At 40.6% G+C, this 27,258-nt stretch overlaps 1 protein-coding gene across 1 annotated transcript in view; it reads left to right on the top strand.

Moving 5' to 3' along the window:
- lrp2a (low density lipoprotein receptor-related protein 2a) overlaps positions 1–16,450 on the top strand; it is a 55,294-nt gene extending 38,844 nt beyond the window's left edge. The window contains exons 49-79 of the mRNA XM_014995979.2: positions 136–337; positions 423–718; positions 1,130–1,796; positions 2,165–2,335; positions 2,419–2,642; positions 2,740–2,917; positions 3,668–3,864; positions 3,945–4,190; positions 4,527–4,655; positions 6,816–6,935; positions 8,080–8,196; positions 8,545–8,661; positions 9,550–9,687; positions 9,820–9,942; positions 10,068–10,196; positions 10,552–10,683; positions 10,777–10,908; positions 10,992–11,135; positions 11,351–11,516; positions 11,612–11,740; positions 11,827–12,050; positions 12,149–12,328; positions 12,506–12,625; positions 12,821–12,911; positions 13,056–13,123; positions 13,578–13,695; positions 13,811–13,931; positions 14,149–14,256; positions 15,129–15,242; positions 15,327–15,398; positions 15,479–16,450. Coding sequence (XP_014851465.2) covers positions 136–337; positions 423–718; positions 1,130–1,796; positions 2,165–2,335; positions 2,419–2,642; positions 2,740–2,917; positions 3,668–3,864; positions 3,945–4,190; positions 4,527–4,655; positions 6,816–6,935; positions 8,080–8,196; positions 8,545–8,661; positions 9,550–9,687; positions 9,820–9,942; positions 10,068–10,196; positions 10,552–10,683; positions 10,777–10,908; positions 10,992–11,135; positions 11,351–11,516; positions 11,612–11,740; positions 11,827–12,050; positions 12,149–12,328; positions 12,506–12,625; positions 12,821–12,911; positions 13,056–13,123; positions 13,578–13,695; positions 13,811–13,931; positions 14,149–14,256; positions 15,129–15,242; positions 15,327–15,398; positions 15,479–15,649 — 5,144 coding nt within the window. The 3' untranslated portion in view covers positions 15,650–16,450. The remainder of the gene's footprint in view (positions 1–135; positions 338–422; positions 719–1,129; positions 1,797–2,164; positions 2,336–2,418; positions 2,643–2,739; positions 2,918–3,667; positions 3,865–3,944; positions 4,191–4,526; positions 4,656–6,815; positions 6,936–8,079; positions 8,197–8,544; positions 8,662–9,549; positions 9,688–9,819; positions 9,943–10,067; positions 10,197–10,551; positions 10,684–10,776; positions 10,909–10,991; positions 11,136–11,350; positions 11,517–11,611; positions 11,741–11,826; positions 12,051–12,148; positions 12,329–12,505; positions 12,626–12,820; positions 12,912–13,055; positions 13,124–13,577; positions 13,696–13,810; positions 13,932–14,148; positions 14,257–15,128; positions 15,243–15,326; positions 15,399–15,478) is intronic.
- The last annotated feature ends 10,808 nt before the right edge of the window (positions 16,451–27,258 follow it).

Genomic DNA, 27,258 nt, shown 5'->3' with positions numbered 1-27,258 from the left:
GGCTCGTTTCAAACAATGCCATCACGGCCGTGCAGTTCGAAATACAGATTGGAATGTTTGGATTTCCAAAATATGTCACCATTGTTGTCCGGGCTCTTGCAAATCCTCACGTCTGATTTTATTGTTTCCCCCCAGCCAATCGCACGTGTTCAAGCACAGAGTTCACTTGTGCCAATAACCAGCCACCTCAGCGGAAGTGTATTCCACGTGACTGGGTGTGTGATGGAGATGCAGACTGTGCGGATGCCCTAGATGAACATCAAAACTGCACCCGCAGATCCTGTGGCATCAACGAGTTCACCTGCAGCAATGGTCTCTGCATACGCAGCTCCTACAGGTTGGATTTAAAACCTCAAAACTGTTGACTTTGTACTCTGACAGCGTGAAAGTTGAGGTTAATTGATGTCGTCTTTCAAAATTAGATGTGACCGTCGTAACGACTGTGGAGACAGCAGTGATGAGCAAGGCTGCACTTACCAGCCCTGCCAGTCACACCAGTTCACATGCCAGAATGGCCGCTGTGTGTCTAATGACTTTGTCTGCGATGGAGACAATGACTGTGGGGACGAGTCTGATGAGCTGCAGCATATGTGCCATACACCTGAGCCCACCTGTCCCCCCGGAGAATTCAGATGTGAAAATGGACATTGTATTCCCTTTAGGAAAGTGTGTGATAGGAATGACGACTGCTCCGACAACAGCGACGAGAAGGGATGTGGTGAGTGTAAACGGATGCTGGCAATACTTCAGAAATCAGAGCCTAAGTTAAATGCCTGCCATTCTGTTATAATCAAGCTAAATGTAGAAAATCACAAATTAGAGTAGCCACAAGACTACTCTACCCAGTAAGAATAACGTTACTTAAAAAACATTGATTAATGCATTATGAAGTATTTTAGAAAAAAAAAAAGAAAAGATTCTGGAAAGCTGAAATGGAGAAATTGAAGAAACACTTACGTGCAATTTTGAACAGTATGGAATTAAAAAATAAATCTACAATTTGAAACTGTAGCTTTTATCGCTTAACATTGAAGATGCATGTTGTGTGCCGATGCAAACTTTAAGACACTGCAAGCAACTGGAGGCAGTGCAGCAAAGTTGGCATTATTTGCCTTTTCTCTAACTGCAGGTATCAATGAGTGTACAGACCCATCCATTCACCACTGCGACCACAATTGCACTGATACACCCACCAGCTTCATCTGCACCTGCCGTCCAGGCTACCGCCTCATGTCCGACGGCAAAACATGCGATGATGTCAACGAGTGTGCAGAGACACCCAGCGTTTGCAGTCAGATCTGCGAAAACACCGTCGGCTCCTACGTGTGCAAGTGCTCTCCGGGATTCCTCAGAGAGCCGGACGGTCGCAGCTGCCGTCAGAACAGCAACATCTCTCCCTATCTCATCTTCAGCAACCGCTATTACCTGAGGAACCTATCGACAGATGGGCAGGCCTATTCTCTTATTTTGCAGGGCCTGACCAGCGTGGTCGCTCTAGACTTTGACCGTGTTGATAAACGCCTCTATTGGATCGACGTGAGTCGCAGAGTGATAGAGAGGATGTCTTTTAACGGCAGCAACCGGGAGGTGGTGGTCAATGGGGTTCTGCATGGAGAGGGCCTGGCGGTTGACTGGATAGGAAGGAAACTGTATTGGGTGGACAGCTTCCTGGATTGCCTCAAGGTGTCCGAACTGGACGGTCGCTTTGTCAAGAAACTGGCTGAACATTGCGTTGATGGCAATAACACCTATTGCTTTGAAAACCCCAGGGGTATTGTTCTGCATCCCAAATACGGGTGAGCAATTCAGTCATTTAATATTTAATATTCATTCATTCATTCATTCATTCATTCATTCATTCATGGAGTTGTGTTCTTTGAACAGTAACATTTGATTTTGCATGTATTATATTAAGCTGTAATATTTATTGCAGGAAGTATTTGTAATTGTAGTATTTGGACAAAATAGGAGATAAAACCTCATACAAAGCACAAATACACAGTCTTTTTTTTTTTTTTTTTTTTTTTTTTTTTTGCTAGAAGTGTTCAAAAATAGTTAAGTCATGTTTGATGCCATTATATTTTTTACCAGTCACACAAATTTTGATGGAGACTGGGTTTTCATATACGTGGTCTAAGCTTCACTTTCTTCTGATTCCTGTCAGATATGTCTACTGGACAGACTGGGGAGACAAAGCCTTCATCGGTCGTGTTGGGATGGATGGAACCAACAAAGCAGCAATCATCACCACCAAGATAGAGTGGCCCAACGGCATCACAATCGACTACACCAACGACAAACTCTACTGGTCAGATGCACATCTCAACTACATTGAGTAAGTTCGTCAGGAAGTTGGTGAATTTTTTCCCCCGCAGCACACCAACTCTAGTAGATGTTTAATTTCTATTTATTTTCCAGATACTCCGACTTGGACGGTCAGCACAGACACACGGTGTATGACGGAAACTTGCCGCACCCTTTTGCCCTGACCGTGTTTGAGGACACTGTGTACTGGACCGACTGGAACACACGCACTGTGGAGAAAGGCAACAAGTACGATGGTTCTGGCCGAGAAGCCCTGGTTAACACCACACACAGGCCGTTCGACATTCACGTATGCCATCCTTACCGCCAGCCGATTGGTGAGTCTTCACAAGCATCGCGCTCATCACTTCCTGGTCTTTATTTACTAAGCTGCGGTCAACTGACCTTGTTTGTCCGTGGCTCCTGCTTTGACAGTAAACAATCCCTGTGCTGCGAACAATGGGGGCTGCTCTCACCTGTGCCTAATCCGTCACGGGGGGCGAGAACACACCTGTGACTGCCCCGACCATTTCCTGGCTGTTCAAATAGGAGGTGTGACCCGATGCCTGCCCATGTGCACCAGCACCCAGTACAGATGTGCAAACAATGAACGGTTTGTCACCATTTCTTTAACGCGCAGCAGTTCTTTATGAGCGTTGTGGCACTTTAAATACCAGAGGTCCTCTACCAAACTGAATGGGAAACTAGCAAACAGAAGCTTTTGTTTTAGATGTTTCTGACACCAAAACCTCCCCTTTCCTCCCTACTTTCCTAATATTATTGTAAATAAAATTCCCCTGCAAACAAGAAACAGTTTAATTATTAAAGATCTTCCAGTGAGAACGTATTATTTGTTTTATTTTGTAGACATTTACCTCGATACAGATTTGATCTGATTCTGATATCTCTTTGAGAACGGTGACCTGGTAAAATATAAAAAAGTATTTTTTTCTACTCATCACGCTGTGATCAGTTAAAACACTTTCATTTGGAGCAGAGGTGACGTAGCACTGTGTGAGAGAAATTGTTTGAGAATAAAAGATCTTATAGTAAAGGACGACTAAAAGCCAGTCAGACCTATACTACCATATACTGTTAAGCTGAATTGACACAGGGTAACTCTTCCACCACTAACGAGGACATACTTAATTTTACAACAAGATAACACGTTATGACATATTTTCCCTACAGGAAAGGGAACTATTACCAATAATAGCTTCACAGAGCTCGGACTAACCTTTCAGATCTGTTCATATTGCCGTGTAATTGTGTACGTTTCAGATAATAAAAGCAGAGCTTGTTAGTTTTGTGTTATTCAATGCGTTCTGGTTCACACTGGATTGTCCCGCCTCTGTGTCAACAGCTGCGTCCCTATCTGGTGGAAATGCGACGGTCAGCGGGACTGCAGGGACGGCTCAGATGAGCCCTCTACCTGCCCTGTTCGCCACTGCAGCCTCGGCCAGTTTCAGTGCAACGACGGAAACTGCACCAGCTCACACTTTCTGTGCAACAGCCACCGGGACTGTCCCGACGGCTCGGATGAAGACCCCGTGCTGTGTGGTAGGTGGTTTAGCTGCTGGATGAACCTGTTTATATTCCTGACTCTCTGACTGCTTGTTGTTTGACTTTGCTCCTCCCAGCTACACACCAGTGCGAAAGCCATCAGTGGCAGTGTACGAACAAGCGTTGCATAAGCGAGTCCTGGCAGTGCGACGGCGAGGACGACTGTGGCGATCAGTCCGACGAGGACCCTGTCCACTGCGCCACCAGGACGTGTCGCCCAGGACAGTTCAAGTGCCGCAACGGACGCTGCATCCCGCAGAGCTGGAAATGCGACGTTGATGATGACTGCGGCGACAGTTCAGATGAGCCTCTGGAGGAGTGCAGTAAGTAGCTTACAAGAATTTACCCCATTGCTTTGTCCTTCTCTGTTTCACGTTAGAGTTTTATTGGGATTTTATTAGGAAAGTGGTGCATTGTGAAGGGGAAGGAAGAGGTTTTCAAAATATTAGCAAGTGCAATGGTTTTTTTCTGTCCTCTATCTGGCTTGTGGTGATAAAAATGTACACCTAACTTTTCAGATTTCTATTTGTAAAGCGGCTTGAAAACCACATATTCTTTCTCTTTCGCCTTCACAATCAATGTATCTTTGTTATGTATTTAACTCAAAACTCTTAGGCCTTTATCTTAACTCTCTCTTGTTGTTGTTGTTTTTTTTTAAGTGGGTCCAGCGTATCGATGTGACAACCACACAGAGTTTGCCTGCAAAACCAACTATCGCTGTGTCCCACTCTGGTCCATCTGCAACGGCCACAACGACTGCAGAGACAACAGCGACGAGCAGAGCTGCGGTGAGTCTCTTTTTTAACAACCCCCCTCCTTCCACAACGAGAGCTCTTCTTGAGTTCCCTGGTTTCTATTTTGTATTTGTTGTTGTTTTATCAATCTCAAGATTACTCTAGAGAATTCTTTAGGAGTGAATAAAGGCAATTAGCCAAGCCGTCAGCCTCCTGTGTAACTGGTGCAGGGAGGTGCTGATGGAGATCGTCTCATCACTCTTCCTCCCCCTTAATTTACCTCTCCCTGGAAGCGCCGCAGATTTATGAGCTGTCCATTGGTGTGAGACAACATATATGTGAATGTGTGCTCTGTCCTTGCGTGGGGGCAGGGTTCATATATGTCTCTTTGTACTTGCTGCGATCCAAATACGGCCCTCCCATCTCTTATCAGAGACCCTCACTCCATTAGTGCCATGCCTGCACAGGAGGGGAGATCTGCGCTAATCTTCCAGTAAGAATGCAGAGGATGGGCCAGGTGGAGGTCTAGGAGGGCAGGACTCGTGAACGCCGCGCTATCTTTGACCCCCCCGCCTCCTCCGGCACTGTGTGGTAGAGACAGCTCAGACCAGCTCTGTTTCACTCCTCTGCCTTCTGTGGTTCTCATCTCCGGCAGTCTTATCCTCCTCAGACATACGCTGTACTGGCATGAATAGAGCTCACACATCTGTCTGTGGCATTCTGCCCTCCTCCCTTTTAGACCTTTGCGTTTTAATTAAAAAATAAGATGTCTTTCATTTCCAGCTGACACTTCTGCTGAGAGTACAAGTCTGGACGTTATTCTAACGCGCAACTTCCAGTTCATCGCTGAAATCTTCTGTTGGCTCTGAATGATTTATGAATATGAATGGCATTTTAAATTTAGAAGTGTCTATTTGTCAGTGCTTTCTTAGTATAGTAAATCACTAGTTTTCCTACAGTAAATTTAGTTGCGTTTTAAATTGTGTGGTTGTTTTTCATTTCCACTGGCTTTTTTGGAGGAGTTTTTTTTTTCTGTATTTTTAGTTCAAAAGCACACGTAGCATTTATGCATTTTACGTGGTGTGGTTCTGCCTCAGAAGTACAGGTGCCGCTATGCTTTGACAAAGCTACAAAGTTCATGATATGTGGCAGAAAACAGCCCCCTTTGAAGGAATTCAAAACATAAAAAAAAAGTGGTGAAACGTTGTAGCAGCCTTCTTTCAGCCAGCTGACTGACAATGTGCAGCAACAGAACAAATTCTCTCTAGCACTTTGCATCTACATAACACAGAAAGAGAGGACTGTGCAATTTTAGCGGTTTTGAATACGGTACGTTTTTAAAACCTGGGCTCACCTTGATATCAGTCGCTGGCCAACTCTACAGTCAAAAGATGGGAATGTAGAGTGTGGACTTGCTTGGAGCAAAGTGGTTTGAGATCCAGAGTTGTTTCTCTGGTAAATTGTGTTTCATGTTGACAGCTGAGTTTCAGTTTCATCTCATACGGTAAGTTTAGGAACCTTTTGTTATGCCTGAGGGAGTCAAAGGTCAGCTAAGACGCTTACAACAACAACATTCCTCAGAAAATGTGCAGTTCTTGGCCTGAAAAACCCAGAAGCAAATCTTTAAAAAAAAAAAAAAAAATATATATATATATATATATATATATATATATATATATATATATATATATATATATATATATATATATATATATATATATATATATATATATATATATATATATATATAGTACTTTTCCTCTAACTTCCTAACTTCTCATTTAAACAGTGTAAACATGTAAGGAGTTAATCAAAATACAGTACCATTTATTAAACAATAATATAATGAAAATGCATCTGTTCTTTTTTTTCTTCTTCTTGGTTCTTCAGTATTTTATATTCGGTTATTGGATTAAGTTTTATTTTTGTTTGTCATTGGATTTGAGAAAACGTAGGGCAGTCCTGAACATTAAATCTCAGTGTGCAGCTCCCCCATGAGGCAACTGCACAAATATGCAACAGTAGGTATTCATTTATAGTTTGCTTAGATCACTGCCATAAGTATTTCTGCCTCCCATTATTTCCATATGCTGTCATGCTCCCTATGTCAAAAAGATACTTTTAAATTTTTCATACCTGGCTTTTCACAGAAATAATATCTATTCAGTGAGCCATAAAGGCCAGGAAAAACAGCAACCTCTTCTGTCCTTTCAGAGGAAGTGACCTGCCATCCCACCGGGGATTTCCGCTGCGACAATCATCGCTGCATCCCGCTGAGATGGAGGTGTGATGGAGCTGACGACTGTGGAGATAATTCAGACGAACGCAGCTGCAGTGAGTGACTCTGTGACAAACACACACCTGCGACAGCATCTAGATACGTGTGATGGATCTTGTGGGGATGAAAGTCGCCACATGGTCTATAAAAGTCTAGAAAAGTACTGAATTTGATTTCGTCACTTTCCAAAACTTGACAAATATATAAGTATGAGACATGAAAATGGCTGAAAAAAGGTTAGCATTTAGACTTTGTTTCTTATTAGAATTTTTAAGAATGAGGAGAATTTTTACATTTTATTTTATTTGTTTCCTACATCACATTCAACCATCTCATTTATCTTTTTTTAATTTTAAGAACAAACACAGGGATTCAAAGTACAAAAAAATATATTTCACTGCTTTTTTGGGTTTTTTTTTTTTACCTGCAGATTAATTTCTATATTTCATATCGTTTGCAGTCCTGTGTAATGATGCTCTTAGTGATTACAAACTGTGATAATCGAGTCCATATTTTCTAAGTGTTATAGTTTTTAACTGATCTTAAAGCAGATCCATAAATCAACCAAACAATAATCCCCACATATATATTTTAAAACACTGTGCTGTTTTATAACGTGTGGGAAGAAACGGAAAACAAATCATAACTATTTGAAACTTTTGCAATAAAATTTCCATAATCTCATAAAAACTTATGTAAACATTTTTATTTGGAAAATGTGCTGTTCTACAGCTCCTGCTGGGTGGATTGTTTGAGTGAGAAAGGATGCTGATGGCAGAGTTCAGTTTAGCAGATATTTAATCCAACATCTGGGGAGGTGTTTGAAAGGCTCCAGGGCGTAGCAGTGAGAAAGGTGTCTTATCAGTACCTAGAGAAACAGGATGTCCTCTATGTGTAAAAAGGAGGGAAGGAAGGAGTCTTGTACCTATTGTCCTTGGCAATGTTAAGCATCCCAGCTAATAAGTCTAACACAGCTTTTTAAATAAGGACTATAAACCTTAACATGCTGCGATTGCAGGTTTAAGGTTTCCGTAGACCTGCAATTTAACTTAAAATATAATAATTCAGCTCATTTGATAAGACTGAGTTTGAAGATGATGAAAAAACTTAAAACGGATTTTTGCAGACATGCAAAATGTATATTTTTTAGGTTAATAAAGTTTTGTGGTGGCATGGTTCTGTTCCCTTGTTTTCTCCCAGCGCCACGCTCGTGCACCGAGAGCGAGTATCGCTGTGACAACCTACGCTGTGTTCCCAACCGTTGGGTCTGTGACCATGACAACGACTGCGAGGACAACTCGGATGAAAGGGACTGCGGTAAGTGGAGACTCTTTGTTTTGGCCCGGGATCTGGCTGTTTGTGAGTAACGAAGGGCCGCGCTAAACAAAGAAGCAATAAAACTTTGAGTCTGAAGGCCAGACGAGCTGGACCACCAACGGTCGGTTATTGAGGGGGAAAATACGCCGTCTGCTGCAAAGCAAACAAACGTACTGTACGCTGCGAACGGGACAGAAAACCGGTGTAGAACACGAACACTTCGTCTCACATCCCAGGAACTTTTATGGAGTAAAATAAAACTTAACCACACAGCTACAAAATCTACCTGGGCATTGTCTCCTCATGGACACTTTTTGTCACTTTTATGTTTTTGTTTTTGTTGAGCAGAGCTGCGGACGTGTCCCCCTGGCTACTTCCAGTGCGCGAGTGGACACTGTATAGCTGAACGTTTCAAATGTGATGGCAACGCCGACTGTCTGGACTACACGGATGAGACATCATGCCGTGAGTGTCACATAACATTATTTATTTATTTTTTTGCAGAATTGAATGCATAGTTGAAAGTCTAGACAAATTATTTTCACCACTTTCATATTTGTTCATGACTCAACTCCAGCCTTCAGCGTATGCAGCAGCAGAGCGGTTCCATGAAATCAGACATGCTAAGCTCTGTACAATTAAAAAAAAAGAGGGTAACACTTTATTTGAAGGGGGTTGGATAAGACTGACATGACACTGTCATAAAGATGACATAACACCTGTCAGGAACATGAATAAGTCTTCATGAATATTTATGACTGTTGTCATAAAGCGTCATTCGGTAAATTATGACACTTTTAATACAAAGTTGACATTATTCAAAATGTCTTTGATATGACAACTTGACATTGACCAAGAAATCATTACTGATATAAATTTGTTATAAAATTATTACTGATTGCACTTTAAAAATTAGGTATCTTTATGTTATTAAAGTTAAAGTTTAAACAGTAATGATTTATTGGTTAATGTCAAGTTGTCATATCAAAGACATTTTGAATAATGTCAACTTTGTATTAAAAGTGTCATAATTTACCGAATGACGCTTTATGACAACAGTCATAAATATTCATGAAGGCTTATTCCTGTTCATGACAGGTGTTATGTCATGTTTATTAAAGTGTCATGACAGTCTTATTCAACCCCCTTCAAATAAAGTGTTACCAAAAAGAGTTTATACTTTTTCATATCAAACTTGAAAATTAAACAATTTTTTAACTGGAGATGAGACTGACTGAAATAATGGATAAAATACTGCATTTATTCAACAAACCAAATAAACCAAGCCTAAAAATAATACATTCTGATATTACAGCAGGAATTGTGGTGTAACAGAAATACCCTTTCTTCCAGCAACCCGCTTTCCCAACGGCACATACTGCCCGCCGTTCCTGTTTGAATGCAGGAACCACATTTGTGTCCAGCCTCACTGGAAATGTGACGGAGACAATGACTGCGGAGACAACTCTGACGAGGAGCTGCATCTCTGCTGTGAGAAAAAACATTGAAAAAAGACAAAAGTGCAGCTCTTTGCTGCTTTTGAGTGAAATAAAACATCACATGAAAGTTTAAACGTTTTTTTTTTTATGTAATGCGAGATATGTTGGCTCTGTTTGTTCGCAGTGGACATCGAGTGTGAGGCTCCGTTCCGTTTCCGATGCGATAACAACCGATGCATCTACAGCCCTGAGCTGTGCAACTCTATTGATGACTGTGGGGACGGTTCGGATGAAAGACAGGAAAACTGTGAGTGCAGTGTCATGATGGCGTAGTTGATAACTTTATTCTTTTAAGCTACATTATTTTTTATATTCAAATGAAAATAGAAATTTATGCATTCTTGTTTTTGTTTCCACGTTGCCTTCACGTAGGTCAAAAGCCCACACACGGTCCTTGTGACGATGAGGAGTTCAAATGCAGTAGCGGAAAGTGCATCCCTCTACAGTACGCCTGCGATGAATATGACGACTGTGGAGACGAGTCAGATGAACTTGGCTGCCGTAAGTTACAATATGAAGTAACATAACGTGTAAAAATGCATTTTTATTGGTTTTACATGCATCTATGTAACAGATTTGTAATAATGCTGCACTAGTCAAGCTTTAGCTATTTCCCTTTTGCAATTGGATTCGGTTTTAGTAATGTTCATTTAACAGGATAAAGTAAACAATATTTAACGGTGGCTTACCTTGGAAAGGTTTAGCAAAAGAGAAAGACTTATTTCGCTTTTCTCTTTCAAAACGTGTCCGTGTGTCATTTGCCATCAAATGTGTTTCAGTTACGCATTTGCTAGAACATTTTCACGTTACTTGCTGGCCTCTCCATTCACCACGCCTTGGGGTAATCTTTTTTCAGACGTGGGCCATGGACACACATGCAGTGCAAACATGTGTGAACACAACTGCACCGACCTGACTCAGGGAGGCTTCGTTTGCTCCTGCAGACCAGGCTACAAGCCCAGAGCCACGGAGAAACACTCCTGCGAAGGTGAACAACACGTTCATCATCTTCACGCAGCAGAAGTTTGAAACATGAAGTTGTAGTTTTGACTCTTGCCATCTCCTCCTCTCTTGGGGCCAGACGTGAATGAGTGTGAGGTATTTGGAACATGTCCTCAGGACTGCAGGAACTCGAAAGGCAGCTACGAATGTTTCTGTGCTGAAGGCTTTGTGTCTTTCGGCGAGCTGCACGGGACCGAATGCGCTGCTCAAGGTAAGCAATTGCCAAAAAACAAAAGATTCTTCTGGTTTCTCTCATGATAAGAGAATATTTACCCAAAATCAATTTCTACGTAGGAAACCCTCCAGTCCTGCTCTTGCCGGACAACATTCGTATTCGCCGTTTCAATCTGTCCTCTGAGCAGTATTCGGACTATGTGGACAACGCCGAGCACATCCACGCCTTGGATTACCTGTGGGATCCAGAGGGCGAAGGCCTCAGTAAGTCTGTTTTCATACAACACTGGTCTCCGGCTTCAGTCCTAGTCCGTCACCATCCTTCTACGGTGTCACCTGAAGGAATGCTGGAGCATCAAACAGCTACTGAACATTCGCTCCCAAGGGCTGAAGCCGGACGCCTCTGCTCTTGAACACACAGTAAATACAAAGTTCACAAAACATCAGGAGGTGAAAAGCATTTCCTTTGTGGTCTGTAGGTGTCGTTTACTGGACAGTTCTTGGTCGGGGGTCCCAGTTTGGCTCCATCAAGCGTGCCTACATGACCACGTTCAATGATTATGGGAGCAACCCAGTGAAAGAAGTGGATCTGAACCTGCGGTACATTGCCAGACCGGAGGGCATCGCTGTAGACTGGGTTGGCAGGTAACCAAACATAGTTATGATTTAATACTCTAGTTAGAGATGCTACAGTTTATCTGGTTTAAATATTCTGAGTCTTCCTAAATGTCTCTCCACAGACATATTTACTGGACGGATTCAGGGACCAATAGAATTGAAGTGGCGAAACTGGATGGACGATACAGGAAGTGGCTGATCCACACTGACCTTGATCAGCCGGCAGCTATCATTGTCAACCCATCGTCAGGGTAGGAAGGGTTTGCATGGCAGAGATTCGGTGTTGGTGTCCACCTGGTGGTCACAGACATGTTGTTTTGTGATCGTCTCTGAGCAGGATGATGTACTGGACTGACTGGGGACAGAATCCCAAAATTGAGGCAGCATGGATGGATGGACAGCACAGAGAGGTCCTGGTGAAGGAGGAAGACCTGGGATGGCCCACTGGGCTGGCTCTGGACTACGTGAATGGAAACAGAATCTACTGGTGTGACTCCAAAGAAAACATTATCGAGTCCATGAAGCCTGACGGGACAGACAGGAAGATTGTCATATCAGGAGGTCAGAATAGTGAAGCTTGACATTATTGATTAAGTATCTTGGCAAACTCAAGTTTACTGGATGAATAAATGTGTGTTGCTTTGTTTTCTGTGTTCCAGATATCGGAAATCCCTACAGTCTGGATGTGTTTGAGGGAAACGTGTACTGGACAACTAAAGACAAAGGAGAAGTGTGGAAGATGAACAAGTTTGGGCGAGGAAATAAAGTCAAAGTCCTCACAATCAACCCCTGGCTGACACAAGTCCGTGTTTACCAGCAGTACCGGCACAACCAGTCAGGTCTGAACATCAAAACAAACACACAGCTTCTCACTCAACTTAAATGAGTTATATTTCTTTCTACAAACCTTAACATACTCCTTAAAGCTTTAAAATCTTATCACAATTTGTGATTTACTGAGTTTCTCTGTAATAAATCAACACAAAGTAGCACACAAGTTCTACTGTCGTTGTCAGTGTCCAACCCGTGTAAGGACGTGTGCAGCCACCTCTGCCTCCTCCGGCCTGGCGGCTACACCTGCGCCTGCCCACAAGGCTCCCCTCCACTAAACGCCGACTCGACAGAATGCGACGCAGGTAAGAGTCAGCGCCCGGATTGCTCTCACCATCCGCTGCCTCGTGTTTGCAGTGATGCGACGTCTTGTTTTTGCATTCGCACGCCTGTTCTTGACACGTGCCGCTTGGCTGCTCGTGTGTGTTGTTTTGTGTCGAGTCTCGTGATTTTTTTATCGTTGTTCATCCACTGTGTGTGCTCGGCTTTTGCTTCTGCAGCCATTGAGCCTCCTGTTGCAATGCCTCTTGCATGCAGATGCATGAATGGTGGAACCTGCTACACCAATGAAGGGGGTCTGCCAAAGTGCAAGTGAGTTTAGCTGCAGGAGCCGTTTGTATGTTTCAATCTGTTTTTAGTAGAAATGTCTGGAATTAAATTGTCTTCAAGTATGGACAGAGCTTTGCCCTTGCCTATTAATTATTAGTTTTGTTGTTTGTTATCTTTAATTTATAGATGTCCATATGGCTATACTGGCAGCTACTGTCAGATGGGGAAGTCTAGAGGTGCACCAGCTGGGACAGGTACAACAACACAATTTTCATTAAACTTTTAATATTTTCTATGCAGCTTTTGATTAATAAGTCCTGCATTCAATGACATTTGGTGGGAAAGCAACAAACGTGCTTTTTCATTAATATTAAGCAATTATTTACTTACAACAAACTCCTATTTCTTGCCGAAAAGTTACTTGGAAGTTAGTTTTGTCCTGTTTCAAGTATTCTAAACTGTTTACACTAGAAACTAGACCAAAATTACTTGGTAAGATTCTGTGTCTTTGCAGATACTCATTAATAAAGTTTGTGCTTTACTCATTATTCTACACTCTGAATCCACAAGGTTTCTTGGATTTTGTTTGGGATCAATGTCTTGCTAAATTATCTACCTTCGTTTCACCTTCAGGTTGTTATGCCGGTGGAAGCATAAATCCTGAATCTGAAGTATTTATCACTCTATAATCTTGTTTTTGTCTCTAAGCCGTGGCTGTTCTGCTGACCGTCATTGTCATCTTAACTACCGGAGCTCTGGCTGCTGGGGTTTTCCTCAACTACAAACGAACAGGATCTTTTATCCCCTCTATGCCTAAACTGCCAAGGTACACATCATTTTTAATCACTTTATCTTGCATTTGAAGCTCTGGTTTAACCCCAGAAGTTTGCAGCAAAGCAAATGGATCAGAGTTCAGTTTTGGCTGCTTTGTTTTTGTCCAGCCTCAGCAGTCTTGTGAAGTCAGCTGACACCGGGAACGGGGTAACGTTTTGGTCGGGTGACAATGTGGACCTCGGACCGTCACACATCGGTGTTTCTGTTATCGACACAGCCATGCAGATGGTGAGCTAAGGGGTTTAGTTAATATCGTTTCTGTTAGGCACATTTTTACCAACGTTTAACTTTTTTTAACTTCTCTTTGTGGTGTTCAGTCACACAGTTTAGTCTTTAACGTCACCTTAGACCTGCTTGAATTATCAGAATTTGGATGACGAGAGTTTCAATTGATGATGCATTTACGTTGTAGTGAATTATGACCTGATATATGATATTCCTTTAGGATGATAACTTTGCCACCAATGCCGGGCGACAGCCAATCACGTTTGAGAATCCACTGTACGCCACTACACCCGTCTCTGGTGACCCAGCCGTCATTCATGCTACACAGGTATTCAGATACATGGTTACTGTTTATTTTATTCAGTTGTTCAACAACTGTTGAATTACATGACTCACCACCACACCACATGTGATAACATTTATTTTTAATAAAATAAATTATGTTTTTTTTTGTTTTTTTGTTTTTTACCAAGCATGTGTTTGTTGTACTCCAGAATTACCCAGAATGCACTCAAAAAGTTTGAGATCATCAGCAAAGATAAAGAATCAAAACACCAAAATATTTAAAAATGTGGCCAACTTACATGCAGGATATAACTATTATTGGAGAGATGCTGTTCAGAAAAAAAACTCTACTTGGTTGAATGAAAGTTATACTGAAACATGGATGTAGTGTAAATAATTATGGGCTTAACTTTGAGTTTGTTTTCCACAAGTAACAAAGAGTAAAACTGTTTACACTGTTGCCTAGCAACAGGAAGTTACAAGAACATGCAGGTTACCTTCCTTCGCTCTGACAAGCGCCCTGAGGAGTGAGGGTGTCCATGTTATTCTGTGCAAGTCCTCAAACCTGAAGCTTTTAGATGCATCCCTGTTCCAACATACCTCCAGCACTCGCTCCACGGCTCTTGGAAGATGCTACAATTTTGTCAGAAAGGTTTTGAAGAGAATTTTCTCAACCTGCACAGAGTCGAGTCAATTCTCATGATGATGTAGAAAATGTAGCTTTTGTAAGAATATCCTATTCTTTTTTACATTTTTGAGCCATAGTAAGTTTGGATTTTAAAATGATAGTTGTAGACATCTCAAGTTTTAACTCTTTCCCAGTGACGTTATATAAATTATCTGATATTTTCAGCATGGAGTGCATATTTTTTTCATATATCTCCTCACACCTTATTTCTGTGTCCCGTTGAACAGGTGACAGTCAATGTGAGCGGTGAGCAGCTGAACAACTTCGTGAACCCGACGTACCGAGGGGATCAGAGCTCAGGTGTCGTCAACACATCTTCTGTCTGCAGCCTTCCCGTTCAGGTAAAAGGCCGAAGCCATGTAAATCCTAATGAATTTATTTTATATAAACTAGAAAGTGGGATTTTGACATGAGTTTTTTTCCAGATGTCAAAGTGGAGCTTGTTTAAACGGAAATTAAAACCAAGCACCACATTTGAAAACCCTTCATATTCAGAGGTGCGTTTGAATCCAGGAATCTTTTATTAAAAAGCTCACTTGGAAACCTTTAACGCCATAAACTGCACGTCGTTTTACAGATGAAGGATGAGAAACCTGTCGGAAGCAGCGAGGACTCTTCTGCCCCGGAGCCGTCTCCATTCGCTCCTCCAGCAAAACCTCAGAGGAAGGACCGTCCCAGCGCCTTCTCTCCAACCGAGGACAGTTTCAAAGACACGGCCAACCTTGTCAAAGAGGACAGCGACGTATAACCCCTCTCTCTGATGGAGGGATGTGAAGAAGAAACACACTTTGCACAGAATTTATTTTTATATGCAGCCTGTGTACAAACTCAGATTGTGTTGGGACAGAGAAACATGATAAAATGAAGAGAAGATCTTCCGACACTTCTGCCTTCTGACACTTCTTATGCCAATTTTTTGCGTTAATATTTGTCTTTCTTATTATGATGTACAATATGTATATCTTTGCACTGAAGCTGTTGATAGAAATGTTAATAAATATGTTGTAAATTTGTAAATTTCAACATTAAGATTTTCGTCAGAAATAGATCCTACGTTGTAAACTCACGATAACCAATACGAAATGTGAGCTGCGTTGTGAATGCACAGTACTTATACGATCAGAGATCGCCAGAGACGAATGCTGAAGATATGTTCACTATACGCTGCAAATGCCTCGTTTCAGGGATGACAAATTAACGAAATTGGATTTCAACTCACACCATTTATTTTCAATGAGACACACTCCGGTATAAACTGGAAGAGAATCGATTTCTCTTGATCACCTTGTCTATGAATCAGTGATTGCTCTCACTTGCAACGGCTAAAATAGTTTGGGAACAGGTGTTGCACTTCAACCCAGTCAATATTCTCGAAGAACGACTCCTGATAAAGACTTTTTCTTAAACAAACTGAGGCAAATTGTTTGCTGGTTGATTTATTTTGTATTGCAATGAAGACAAACTTTATCTATGATTGTGCAGAACGTGCCCATGTGAATTAAATTTTTGCTGCTGACACGTGAATGAATAAATTTCCTATTTTGTAAAATTGTCTCACTACACTTTTTTTGTTTTGTTACAGAAGAACTGCTTTGACGGTGGAATCATAAGTTTCCTGCATTTTACAACATCCTCCACAATCAATTGCACTCCTGTAAAAAGGCTCAAATTAAATTCCACATTTGTTGATCTTTTTTGAAGCATTTTTACTATAATTTAAGTCTCTTTATGCAGTGGGGTGTTATAATTAGCAATTGTTTCAAATAAAAAATGTCCCACACATTTTGACAAACCAAGTAATTCTATTAAAATCTGATAAAATGTTATTCTTTTCATTTTTCAAGCTGGTTACAGTGTGACCACCTAATGACAAGTGAACACCTAATTTAAATATGAACGTTACTGACTTTTAATTTAGCAAAAAACAAGTACAAGTTGTCGGATTCAAAACTGGATCTGGTTGGACAGGGACTACTTATCTAGCCACCAGCACAGTCAGAAAAATGCAGGAGGAAGTAAAAAAAAATCTCCATTTCACAAAGATGCAGAATTATTCATTTTCTGCATCATTTATTAAAAACTATTTTATGTGAAGTTATGCAGTATAATTTGATGACATTTTCAGACCTTTTCTAAAACTCCTCGAATAAAGGTGTAGGACTGAAATCACAGAAAAATAACAGTGTAGAGCTTTATCACAACAGACAAGGGAGTCAAGTTTGTGTGAGCAGCATGTTTTAGAAAACATGGGATTGTGCAAGGCATCCTTTGATCCTCTGAATGTGATTGACTTATCGCAAAAGTATGCTGGAAAGGTCAAACTGAGAAAAGCTGCTGACTCTAATGCTGTCTGCGGGTTCTTTGTGTGGCTGTGCTGAACGCCCAACTAACATTTCCTCACCGTTCCTTTCCGATGTTGCATTCATAGTCGATAAGTCATTCAACTTCATTCACTTCCCAGAAACAAACCATTGAAATTCCCATATTTGGTGATGAAAATCTCAATCTTCAAAGAGAATCTTAATATCCTTGACAGAAGGTAAGTTTGATCTTTTGAAAATCAAGCTTAAAAAGGTGTCAAAGACCATATTTTTGCTGTTTAGAGAATGTAAGATCGCAATTTTTAGGAGTTTTTCCATCAAAAATAGTTTTTGTTGTTTTCATCCTGCTGCAGTGATGGTTTGTGTGTGAAAAAGCTTCTCTCTGTTTTTAGTTGCTGAAGCGCAGACTGGGATATTTTCATCCTCCCTTTTGAATGCAGAGAATGTGCTAAATGCTTCAGTAGGAGGATGATGAGGACGGTGATAGGAAGCTCCAGGTTGCCTTTATCTCCCCCAGTGCTTAACTCTGACTGGCACCCTATCAGTGGTCCACCCCCTGCTCACTTCGCTCCCCCACCTCCCTCCTCACCCCTCGGGTGGTTGCTGCTGTCCAATCAGTCAAACCGTTCTCATCGAGAACCACAGCCAGGACCATGAACCTTTTTTCTGTCCCAGATGTGTCAAACCCACCAAAATTACTCAAGGAGCATGCTCATCACTCACACAGGAGGTCACAAAAATAATAAAGGAGAACATCCGCCAATCACTTTGTGATCTTTGTCTTGTGTCATACAGCAGAACGATGGCAAAAAGCAGAGAAGGAGGGCATTCTGAATGGCACTAAATAAAACGATGACATTGGTGTGGCCTAGTCAAAGTCCAGACCTAACCACTTTTCAGACTCTGGTTTTACATTTTGTCATTGTTACATGCTTTTTCAATATTATCCCCTCGCCCCCTAATTTTATGTTTAGCAAACAGAAAGCAGCTGTTTCAAAGACATTGTGCAAATTCAGTGACAGATGTGTTTCATAACAACGTAGGGAAGTTTTAAAGCTTCAGAGGGATGTACGGTAGGAAACAGACCAACCTTTAACTGTTAAAGCTCTGCTCACATTGGGGCTCATCACAAATGTCTTGTTGAATAACATAACGTGTGATTTATTGAAATATTTTTCAATAAATCACAAGGGGAAGCTGCCCTCATCATTAATGCTGCCTTAAATAAAGTAATTCATCTACTCCTTAATATTTTTTCTTTGAGAACTTTGATTTAATTTGTACAGATTAGAAATGATGGCATTTGTTCATACTGTATTCTGTATGAAGGAATGTGGAATTGAAAGCTTTAAAGCACATTCTGCGTATGAAACAAAAGGAAAGGACCTACAGGTCCAAACAGCTTGTCACTCTTTATATAGGTTTAATTTAATAGAAATATGCAGCGAAGCATGATAAAATAATAAAAAAAATTGTGCTTCTTCTTGGGATTTGCTATGTTTTTCAGACAGAAAATCTTTTTTCTTTTGATAGAGCACAAAACATCCAAGAATAAGAGATTGAGATGGAAAGAAATGAAGGAACTCTGAAGACGTTTGGCAGGAGTTCAATGTGACTTTCTGAGTAAACTGGGTAATAATAGATGGCTGTGACTTAATGGAGGCGAAAGGCTTTTGTAGTGTAATGACGTGTATTGGAAGTGGCTTAGGCTCTTTTCCCCCCTAAAATAAAAAAAAAAAAAATCATAATCTAAAGAAAACTTGATCAAATCCAGATTGTTTAAACTCTTGTTTTTATTTAGACAGACTGATGGTTGTGCATCAAGACAAGCAGCTTTGTTGTGCGTTTCTGAGCATGGCCAACAGATGGCGCCATAGTAAAACAAATTTGAACCAGAGCAGCTATGCAATTTTAAGACGAAAAATCAAGAAGCATTTTTTCTTTTTCATTGGCAGTGTTCCCACTAGGCGACATGCTGCCTTTTGAAACATGTTTTTCTTGGCTCTTCTGTCAGTCATCAGGAACTCAGCTTTCAAAAAAAAAAAAAAAATAGATTGATCAGAGTTAACAAAGCAGAAATTATATTTTCATAAACTTCTGGGCTGGTTTAGACTGCTTTTCCACCTTAATAAATGAAATCACTCCTTCAACACCAATTTTTAAATTTACCCGACTTTGATTTGTTTGATAAGAACAAATTTTTTGACTGAAAAATTTAAAATGGGTAAAAGGCAAAAGAGACCATCTTTTCAAGATGGAGAAATACAGATATTTCACTAAAACTAATTGCAGTCGACATGTTCAGTATGTTATTCAGCCTATCTATCTTCTCCTGTTGAAAACTTGGCACTTCTTTTGATTTCACGATAAGTTCTAGTTGTGTCTGGCATGTGTGTTTAGGAAACAGCATGAGAGCAACTTTACATTTCAAAGAGTTACAGTTTGAGGAAAAACAAAATTTCACTTGTCTTGCTTTCAGACCTACTATTAAAAATCCCTTTAATGAGATACGTGACAAGTGGTGGCGCTTAGCTTAGCTGCTTCCTCACAGAGCGTACAACCAGCAGTTCTTTACACATAAAGACCCATGTGAGGGGGATAAAGGTGCCTCACCTCCAGCAGAGTCTGTTAATGCAAATACATGCCACAGTTTTTAGCTTTTTGGTGAGATAAACATGTTTTTGAATCGATCAATCCTTCCAGTTTACAATTATTGACTACTTCCTTTGGTTTGTCACATAAAACAGCAATAAATTACGCTGAAGTTTGTGGATTTAATGGGATGAGTCCCCTGAGTGCCTGCATGGAAATGTGTTTAAATGATGGATAGACATTGACAGCACTGCCTGGCTTGTTCCAAAGGGCAGCTTGTCTGGAGAAAATGTATGTGTATTGTGAAGGTAAGATACAACACACCTGACTATGTATAATATGATCACCAGCCGCATATACTGTTTTCTCCTATATCTTGAAGTTGTTTTGATAAAATTCTATATATTAGGAAATGAAAAGCTTATTTTAGTTTCTCAAACATTTACAGTGTTTATCACTCCTGGGTCCCTCAACATTTTCTTTTTTTCTCCTATTGTTTCTTTGACTGCGTTTCTGCAAACTGCATAAACTTTGGGAATGTGTTGTGGGGATTTTTTTGAGGGTGAGGGATTCCCTTTGCTTCATATATTTTCTCCCCAGTTCATCCTGCTCTGTTACTGACAGTTTTCTCTCAGTGTTAATGCTTTGTTTTCTATGGGGTAGTACTAAGTCTTGTTTTGTGTTCAAGGGACGCAAATGGACATTAAAATAAAAGTGTCACAGAAGCCAAAATCACTACAATATGTGGGTGTTTGATCTGTGATTCAATGTGATTCTGTCCAAAACAAGGAACAATTGCAAAGTAAGTGTAGAACGTCACAGTTTTTTTTTTTTATTAAGTGTATGGCAGCCTCTGCACTCTGTCAAAATTTCTCTTTGAGTCAGAATGTTTTCCATTGACAAAAAGCAAAGCTGTCGAAATTAGATTTTCTCTCAGCTTAGGTTTGCTGTATAGAAGAAACTCGAGGGGATCTCAAAATGCTGACATAAAGCAACTTGGTTTCGTTTAAAGTTTCTTTTTATTTCACTGTATAGCTCATATTGTGTTTAGAGATGAAGTAACATTTGCTTGTTTTTCTTCATTGCAGAGAAATGTGAGATAGACTCTTTTCCTCCTTCGTTTGTTCCCTCCTTTCTACCTCCCTCGTAAATTTTCAATTCTCAATTTTTCCATAAGAGGAAACCTTTCTTGTCCAACTGCAATAGCCATTAGCAGACTTACAGAGGTAATAAAATCTCTTATGAGCCTGTCTATACGCACCCTTTGGCCAAATCGAAACCAGTTTGTGTCTCTCTGTCCTGCTGTTTTTCCTTCTTCATATAGACAATGCAGTGAGCTTTCTCCTTGATGTTCCCTTGACAAGATCTCAAGATGAAGTTCGGGGAAAGATGTAAAACCTCCCTACAGCTAAGTAAATCTACCTAGGGTTAACTCAGTTTGTCAAACAAACTGTTTGTGAGCGTTTTTTTTCTTTACAAGATAACTTTTTTGTTGTACCTTCTAACAATAATCCTGAATCCATTTTGTCTGAGTTTCAGATTAGCCAGGAAGTTTTTCATTCTGAGACAATTAAACTGCAAAAAAATTATGTTTTCTACTACAGCATGTCCTCCACATTTCTTTCAAGCCAAAGCTGTGATTGAATGTTAGCAACTAGTACATTTGCATATGTCTGAACACAACTTTGTGTTATTAATCAGTAATCCACACTTAGATAAACAGCTGCATGTGTTTGTATCTCTGTCTGTAATGACCTTTTAATCACAGTTGGTGCTGGCCGAAAATGCTACTCCAGAGACTGTAAGAGGGTCTGAATGATCGAAGTGCAACGCCAGCTTATGTTACAAGCATATAGCTCAAACTTCAAACATCTCAAGGAGAAGCTTTCAGTCATTCATTTGAAAATATGCATGTGGCACAAAGTGCGAGGAGAGCGTTGGTCTAAGAAGCAGTCAAGAGAGTCACGGTGATTCTGGAGGAGCTGCAGACATCCAAAACCCAGCTGGGATAGTCAGTCGGCAAAAATCCAGCCTTTATGAAAGACTGGCAAGAAGTAAAGCATTGTTGAAGTGGATGTTCTCACAAGTCGCAGTGATTGCAGCAAAGAAAGAAAAAACAAAAAGGTCAGTCAGATGAGAGCAAACCTTTAGCCGACATGTAAAATGATAACTGTATCAGGAAACAAACACTGCATGCCACCTTGAACAGATCCTCAGTGCTGAAACACAGTGGTGGTAGAATCATGCTGTTCAGATGTTTTCCGTCACCTGGTCAAGGATGATAAAGGGGCAGTAAACCTGGTTAAGGTGTTAAATACTTGATCCTTCCAGAACAATGACTCTGAACATACAGGCTGGATTTAGTTGAATTGTTTAGATCATAGTGTATTCTTGCTTTAGAGTGGCTTTCAAGATAATCTGTTGCAAAACTTAAAAAGAAAAAAAAAAACTTTCCTTCAAGCTGGAACGATTTTACAAAGAAGAATAAGTATGGCTTTCAGCTTCCAAATGTTGAAAGTTGGTAGAAATATAACCTTATAAACTTTCTTCAATGAATCCCATCACTCTTTTCCAGTTTCCAGATAAAAGTATCACCTCAGAATTATGTATTGTCTTGGTTTATGTCATAAAGTCCAAATAAAGGGTGCTTAGGTTTGTAGCTTTTTTAATTGACAGAATGGAAAAGTTAGCGCTGCGGCTGCAGAATCTAAACCAGTGGTTCTTAACCTGGGTTCGGTCGAACCCCAGGGGTTCGGTGAGTCGGTCTCAGGGGTTCGGCGGAGCCTCTGCCGCGGAGGTAAAGACACACTTGTGTAAAATCGTGATGTCGCCCCGCTTTGCCATCACTTGCTGCAGAGGATCACGTTACATTGCTTAACCAATCAGGGCTGTGAAGGAGCCCTGATTGAAGGAGTTCCACTCTCAGCATGGATTTGAACTTGTGTCTTTAATTACTTCAGCAAAAATCACAGTTTTTTACCAAATTCTGTGGCTTTCGGTGTACTTCTAAATCTGGTCCTTAGTCGCATCTTTTCGGGCCTGCTACTGCCTCTAGTGGCGTGGGGGTGGTAACACAACTAATAAAACTGCATTACTAAATCAGAATACCGCAAAGTCTTTATTATTTATCATAAATTTTCCATTCTCTTAAGAATGCAGAGCTAATTAAATGATTTAAACAAGACCTTAAAGTGGTTCCAGTTTCTCTCGATGGCCAACCTGTTGAAACTGTGGTAAATTTTAAATACCTTGGGTTGTTCCTGGACAGTCAGCTCAACTTTGCTGAAAACACTGACTATATTTTGAAGAACTGTTCTCAGAGACTCTACCTTTTAAGAAGACTTAGTGATCATGGGGTGACTCAACTAGACTCTAGTTGGGTCACCCCCATGTCTTGAATTTGGGAGGGGAAAAAATCATATTTTATTCATCTCTACAGAAGGGTTCAGTGAATCCGCATATGAAACTGGTGGGTTCGGTACCTCAAAAAAGGTTAAGAACCACTAATCTAAACGTTCCCTCAGTAAATTCTGACTTTTTCAATCCGTTTGAGAACCGTGTGAAGTTAAATTAATCTCATCCTCTATTACATAAGTGAGCAAACAATCAGCAGAGACTCGGCACTAGATCTTGATTGCTTACATAACTAATCCGAACCAGCATTTCTCTGATCTGTTTTCCCCTTTCTCTCTCTGCAGCTTTCTCGGTTTCATGCTCATTGTTGCCTCAGTTCCAACAAAAAGCCTCCAGAGGGCCTCTGGAGCTGCCAAGACACCAAGTGTGATTTCTCCCCTGTCAGTCCCTCACCAGCAAATGCGTAGGAGATGCTTTCCTCTGCCAGAGAAAAGGTGGGTGAGTGATAGACGTGAAAAAGAGTTTACCACCGCCTGTCTTTTTATTCCTGTCTCTGGAGCACCCAGAAGGGAGTGATGTGGCGGAAAATCTGAGCCAAAAGCCCTCCTACCCCTTATGAAAAAGGAATGCAGCAGTAAACACTTTACAGTGATTACATAATGCAATCAGAGGCAGAGTGACATCAGTAAAACCCTTCTTGGTGCCTTACCATCACGATCAGAGGGTATAGATTGGGGCAACCAGGGCAACTGGATATGATCTACTGACTTAAATGTTGATGAGAATATTAAAAAAAAAAAACCTCATAATCATAATAAATAGATTCACCATGATTACCACAAGGGAAGCACAGGGGTAAACAAGGACAAGCAAAATACCCTCAAACATGGGAACAAAAGTTACAAAATCTCCAGAGATCTGCAAAACAAACCACAAACAGAAAAGCGAAGCCAACAAGGAAGTAGAACCTGCAGAGAGAATGAAAATTAGAGATGAGCAAAACAAAGTTAAACATTTCTTACAATATTGTGTGGTACCCATTGTGACAGAAAAGTTGAAGAACAGATGAAAAATAAAGTCATGGGCGTCTATCAGTCTGGAAAGGATTATAAAGCCTTTTTTATTCTAGAGCTTTGTAAAACATAGTGAACCGCAGTGAGAGACATCCACAAATAAAAACATGGAAAAGGCTTGAACTCGTCCTAAGACTTGAAATATTTTGGGAAAATGTTCTGCTACATCCAGCGGAAAGGTAACACACCATTCCAGAAAAATAACATAATACCTACATTCAAACACGGTGGTGGTAGTATGATGCTCTGTGGCAGTCTTCCTGCCTTAGGATTTGCTGTAATGGAACAGTCAACTGTACTCCTTTGCAAATAATCTTGACGGAGAATATCCAGCCATCAAGCATCCTTTGGTTATGCTACAGTACAGTGATACAAATCACACCATAAATGGCCTAGTCAAAGTTTGAAGAAATCTGATTGAGATGCTGTGGGCATGCATGAAACCCCATGGACTATGTGGCAGAATCAAACCGCTTCTGCAAAGAAGAGAATTGTAGAATTCCTCCAGAGTGTAAAAGACTCTTCACCAATCATTGCTTTAGTGGCGAGGTTTGCACCTAATCAAGTCATTTAATGAATGAATTTTGTATTTATCAGAATTTAAAATGTCTGAATCTGAAACATTTGACTGTAAAACAAAGCAAAACAACAAATATACTTTTTCATAGCACTCTACTCTGCATTGTATTGATTTCCACCATTCTTCTGACCTGAACAGGCCCAAAAGCCAAATTTTCTCAGTTTATTGCAGATCAATGAGGCGATTAAAGCTATTTAAAGCCCTCATTTTGTTTGCTGTGTGCACTGGAATCTCCTTTTATCCTCAAAAGTGCTGTGCTTGCAGGGTGTTCCTCTGCTCCATGGGAAAGGCAGTCTCTTGAACTCGTGCGCCCCTGGAGCCAGAAAGCAGACATTTCGGATGTGACCTTTGGTTTTGCGTTTTTGCTGCATGTCTCCCACGCAGATATCTTTGGAGGGGGGAGAGACTACACTGCCCCAACCAGGGGGCAGATGGGGATAATGACTCATGCAGCACTCCTCACCCTTTTTTCATCCTGGCATTTGACACAGTGATGTAGAGGATAACAAAAAGATTGTTTTGTCACTGCTGCATCTCTAAGCCTCCAAGCTGCTGGCTTACAGAGCTGAGAACAGGTAACAGTGAGTCAGCACCAATTTAATTCATAAACCTACACTGTGATGCTCAGGGATTTGCTTTTAAGCTGATTTTAGCTTTTCTCCCTCCCTCTGCAAATTAATTATCTCACGACACTGCATCAAGATCCTCGAAAGTTTTTCTCGCCTCTAACTTTGCATGGACTTGAGTGGAGAATGGAGCAATGTAACAAGATGAAACTGCACAATTAGGCTGAACTCTGTATACATCTGGTAGTTTATTCTCATTAAGCCTCCTCACTAGCCACCGGGGGTGTTTGTGCTTTATGTGTCTATGTGCTACCACCGGTGCAAACGATCCTGCACCAGACTGAGTGATGCCACAAGGATTGCGGCTCCTAATGATCCCCGCTGAGACCTCTCTCACCTGATAGTGAGAGAGATCTGTCTTATAGGGGTGTTTAAAGTACCACAGTGACATATAAAGTCAGAAATAGGCTTTTGTATATTATTTTATTGCGAGAAAATCAAATGAGTAAAAAGAGCTGAAATAGAAAAATATATTTTTAATAAGAATTGTCAGTTGCCTCCAAATTGCATTTTACACTCCTTTCTGGTGACATTTTCTGAAAAAACAAAAAACAAAACAAAAAACATCTTAACATATTGTTTGCTGAGGGTCATTGAGGTTCTGGGGTACAGAGTTACGAGCCTCTACGTGGCGATAGTGCAGACCACTCCAAACTTTGCAGTGTACTCTCCAAAGTTTATGCGGAGTAGACTGCATAAACAGTCTACTCCATTTGTAGACTGTTTATGGAGTCTACATAAACAGACCTGCACTGTTTATGTAGGAGGGAAATGACTGGATGCATGATGTTACTCAGGTAACATCATATATCATTTCCGTATCGACTAGGCACACCTGCCTAGGCTGTTACACCACCACCAAGGACTCGTCTGGTGACTGCAGTGGCCAACTAATGGCGCTCTCATTGACGCCATCATTTCTTCTGAGTGTGACTCAACTTTCATCAGAGACCCAGAGGGACCCTGTCCAGCGTAAAGACTCATGGGCCAATGCAAGGTGATTACCTGTTCCTGGTGGTCGGGTGTCCTTGCTGGTTGCCTAGCACGCAGACGACACTGATGTAAATGGTTTCAAATGGTCTAATGTGACACTTAGGTGCCTCTCGCCTTTGTACCATTGTACTCACCTTTGTATGATCATCATCTGGTTCCGCAGAGACCTGTTTGTGATGCTTAGGTTCACAATGGTACGTGGCCAAAGGATGTCAACTTTTGTGCCTTTCTGACTTCATTCTGCCTCCAATTGCAACCTGCTGATGACTCAGTGGTTGTTTCTGTTTTGAGGACATCCTGTTTGAAGCCACAAGGCGCTGCTGATCAGTTGTTTGGTGTTGCCTTGGTCTCATGATGTCCAAATGTGAAAAGCATGAAGATGAGAACTTCCTAAATGGTAAAAATAATTTTTATAATTTTATCATCAATTTTTAAATTTTTTTATCTGATCAAACCAGGGATTTTATTGCTTGATTTGTTGTGGATTTTGCCATTAAGCTCCATCCAGCAAGTTGTGCAAAAATGAAACACTGAAGATTTCATAATGTACAAAGAAGTTTAGAGAAGGTCACATTAAGTTCACCTGTAAAGGTTTGAGTAATTTTAGATTATTCCTGCAATTTAACCCTAAGTACATTGTAATGTTTTTCTTAATATATAAATATAAATAAAAATGCACAATCTGCTATTATGGGTTGTTATGAAAATGAATATCTTGTCTGCCAGATGTAGTCCTATATATATATATATATATATATATATATATATATATATATATATATATAAATATATAAAATAAAATATATAAAAATATATAA

The sequence above is a fragment of the Poecilia mexicana genome, unplaced genomic scaffold, assembly GCF_051168715.1.
Source record: "Poecilia mexicana isolate PSO_F unplaced genomic scaffold, ASM5116871v1 scaffold_2, whole genome shotgun sequence".
Classification (NCBI taxonomy): domain Eukaryota; kingdom Metazoa; phylum Chordata; class Actinopteri; order Cyprinodontiformes; family Poeciliidae; genus Poecilia; species Poecilia mexicana.
The sequence above is the reverse complement of the archived record's forward strand: the minus strand, read 5'-3'. Positions and strand labels throughout refer to the sequence as shown.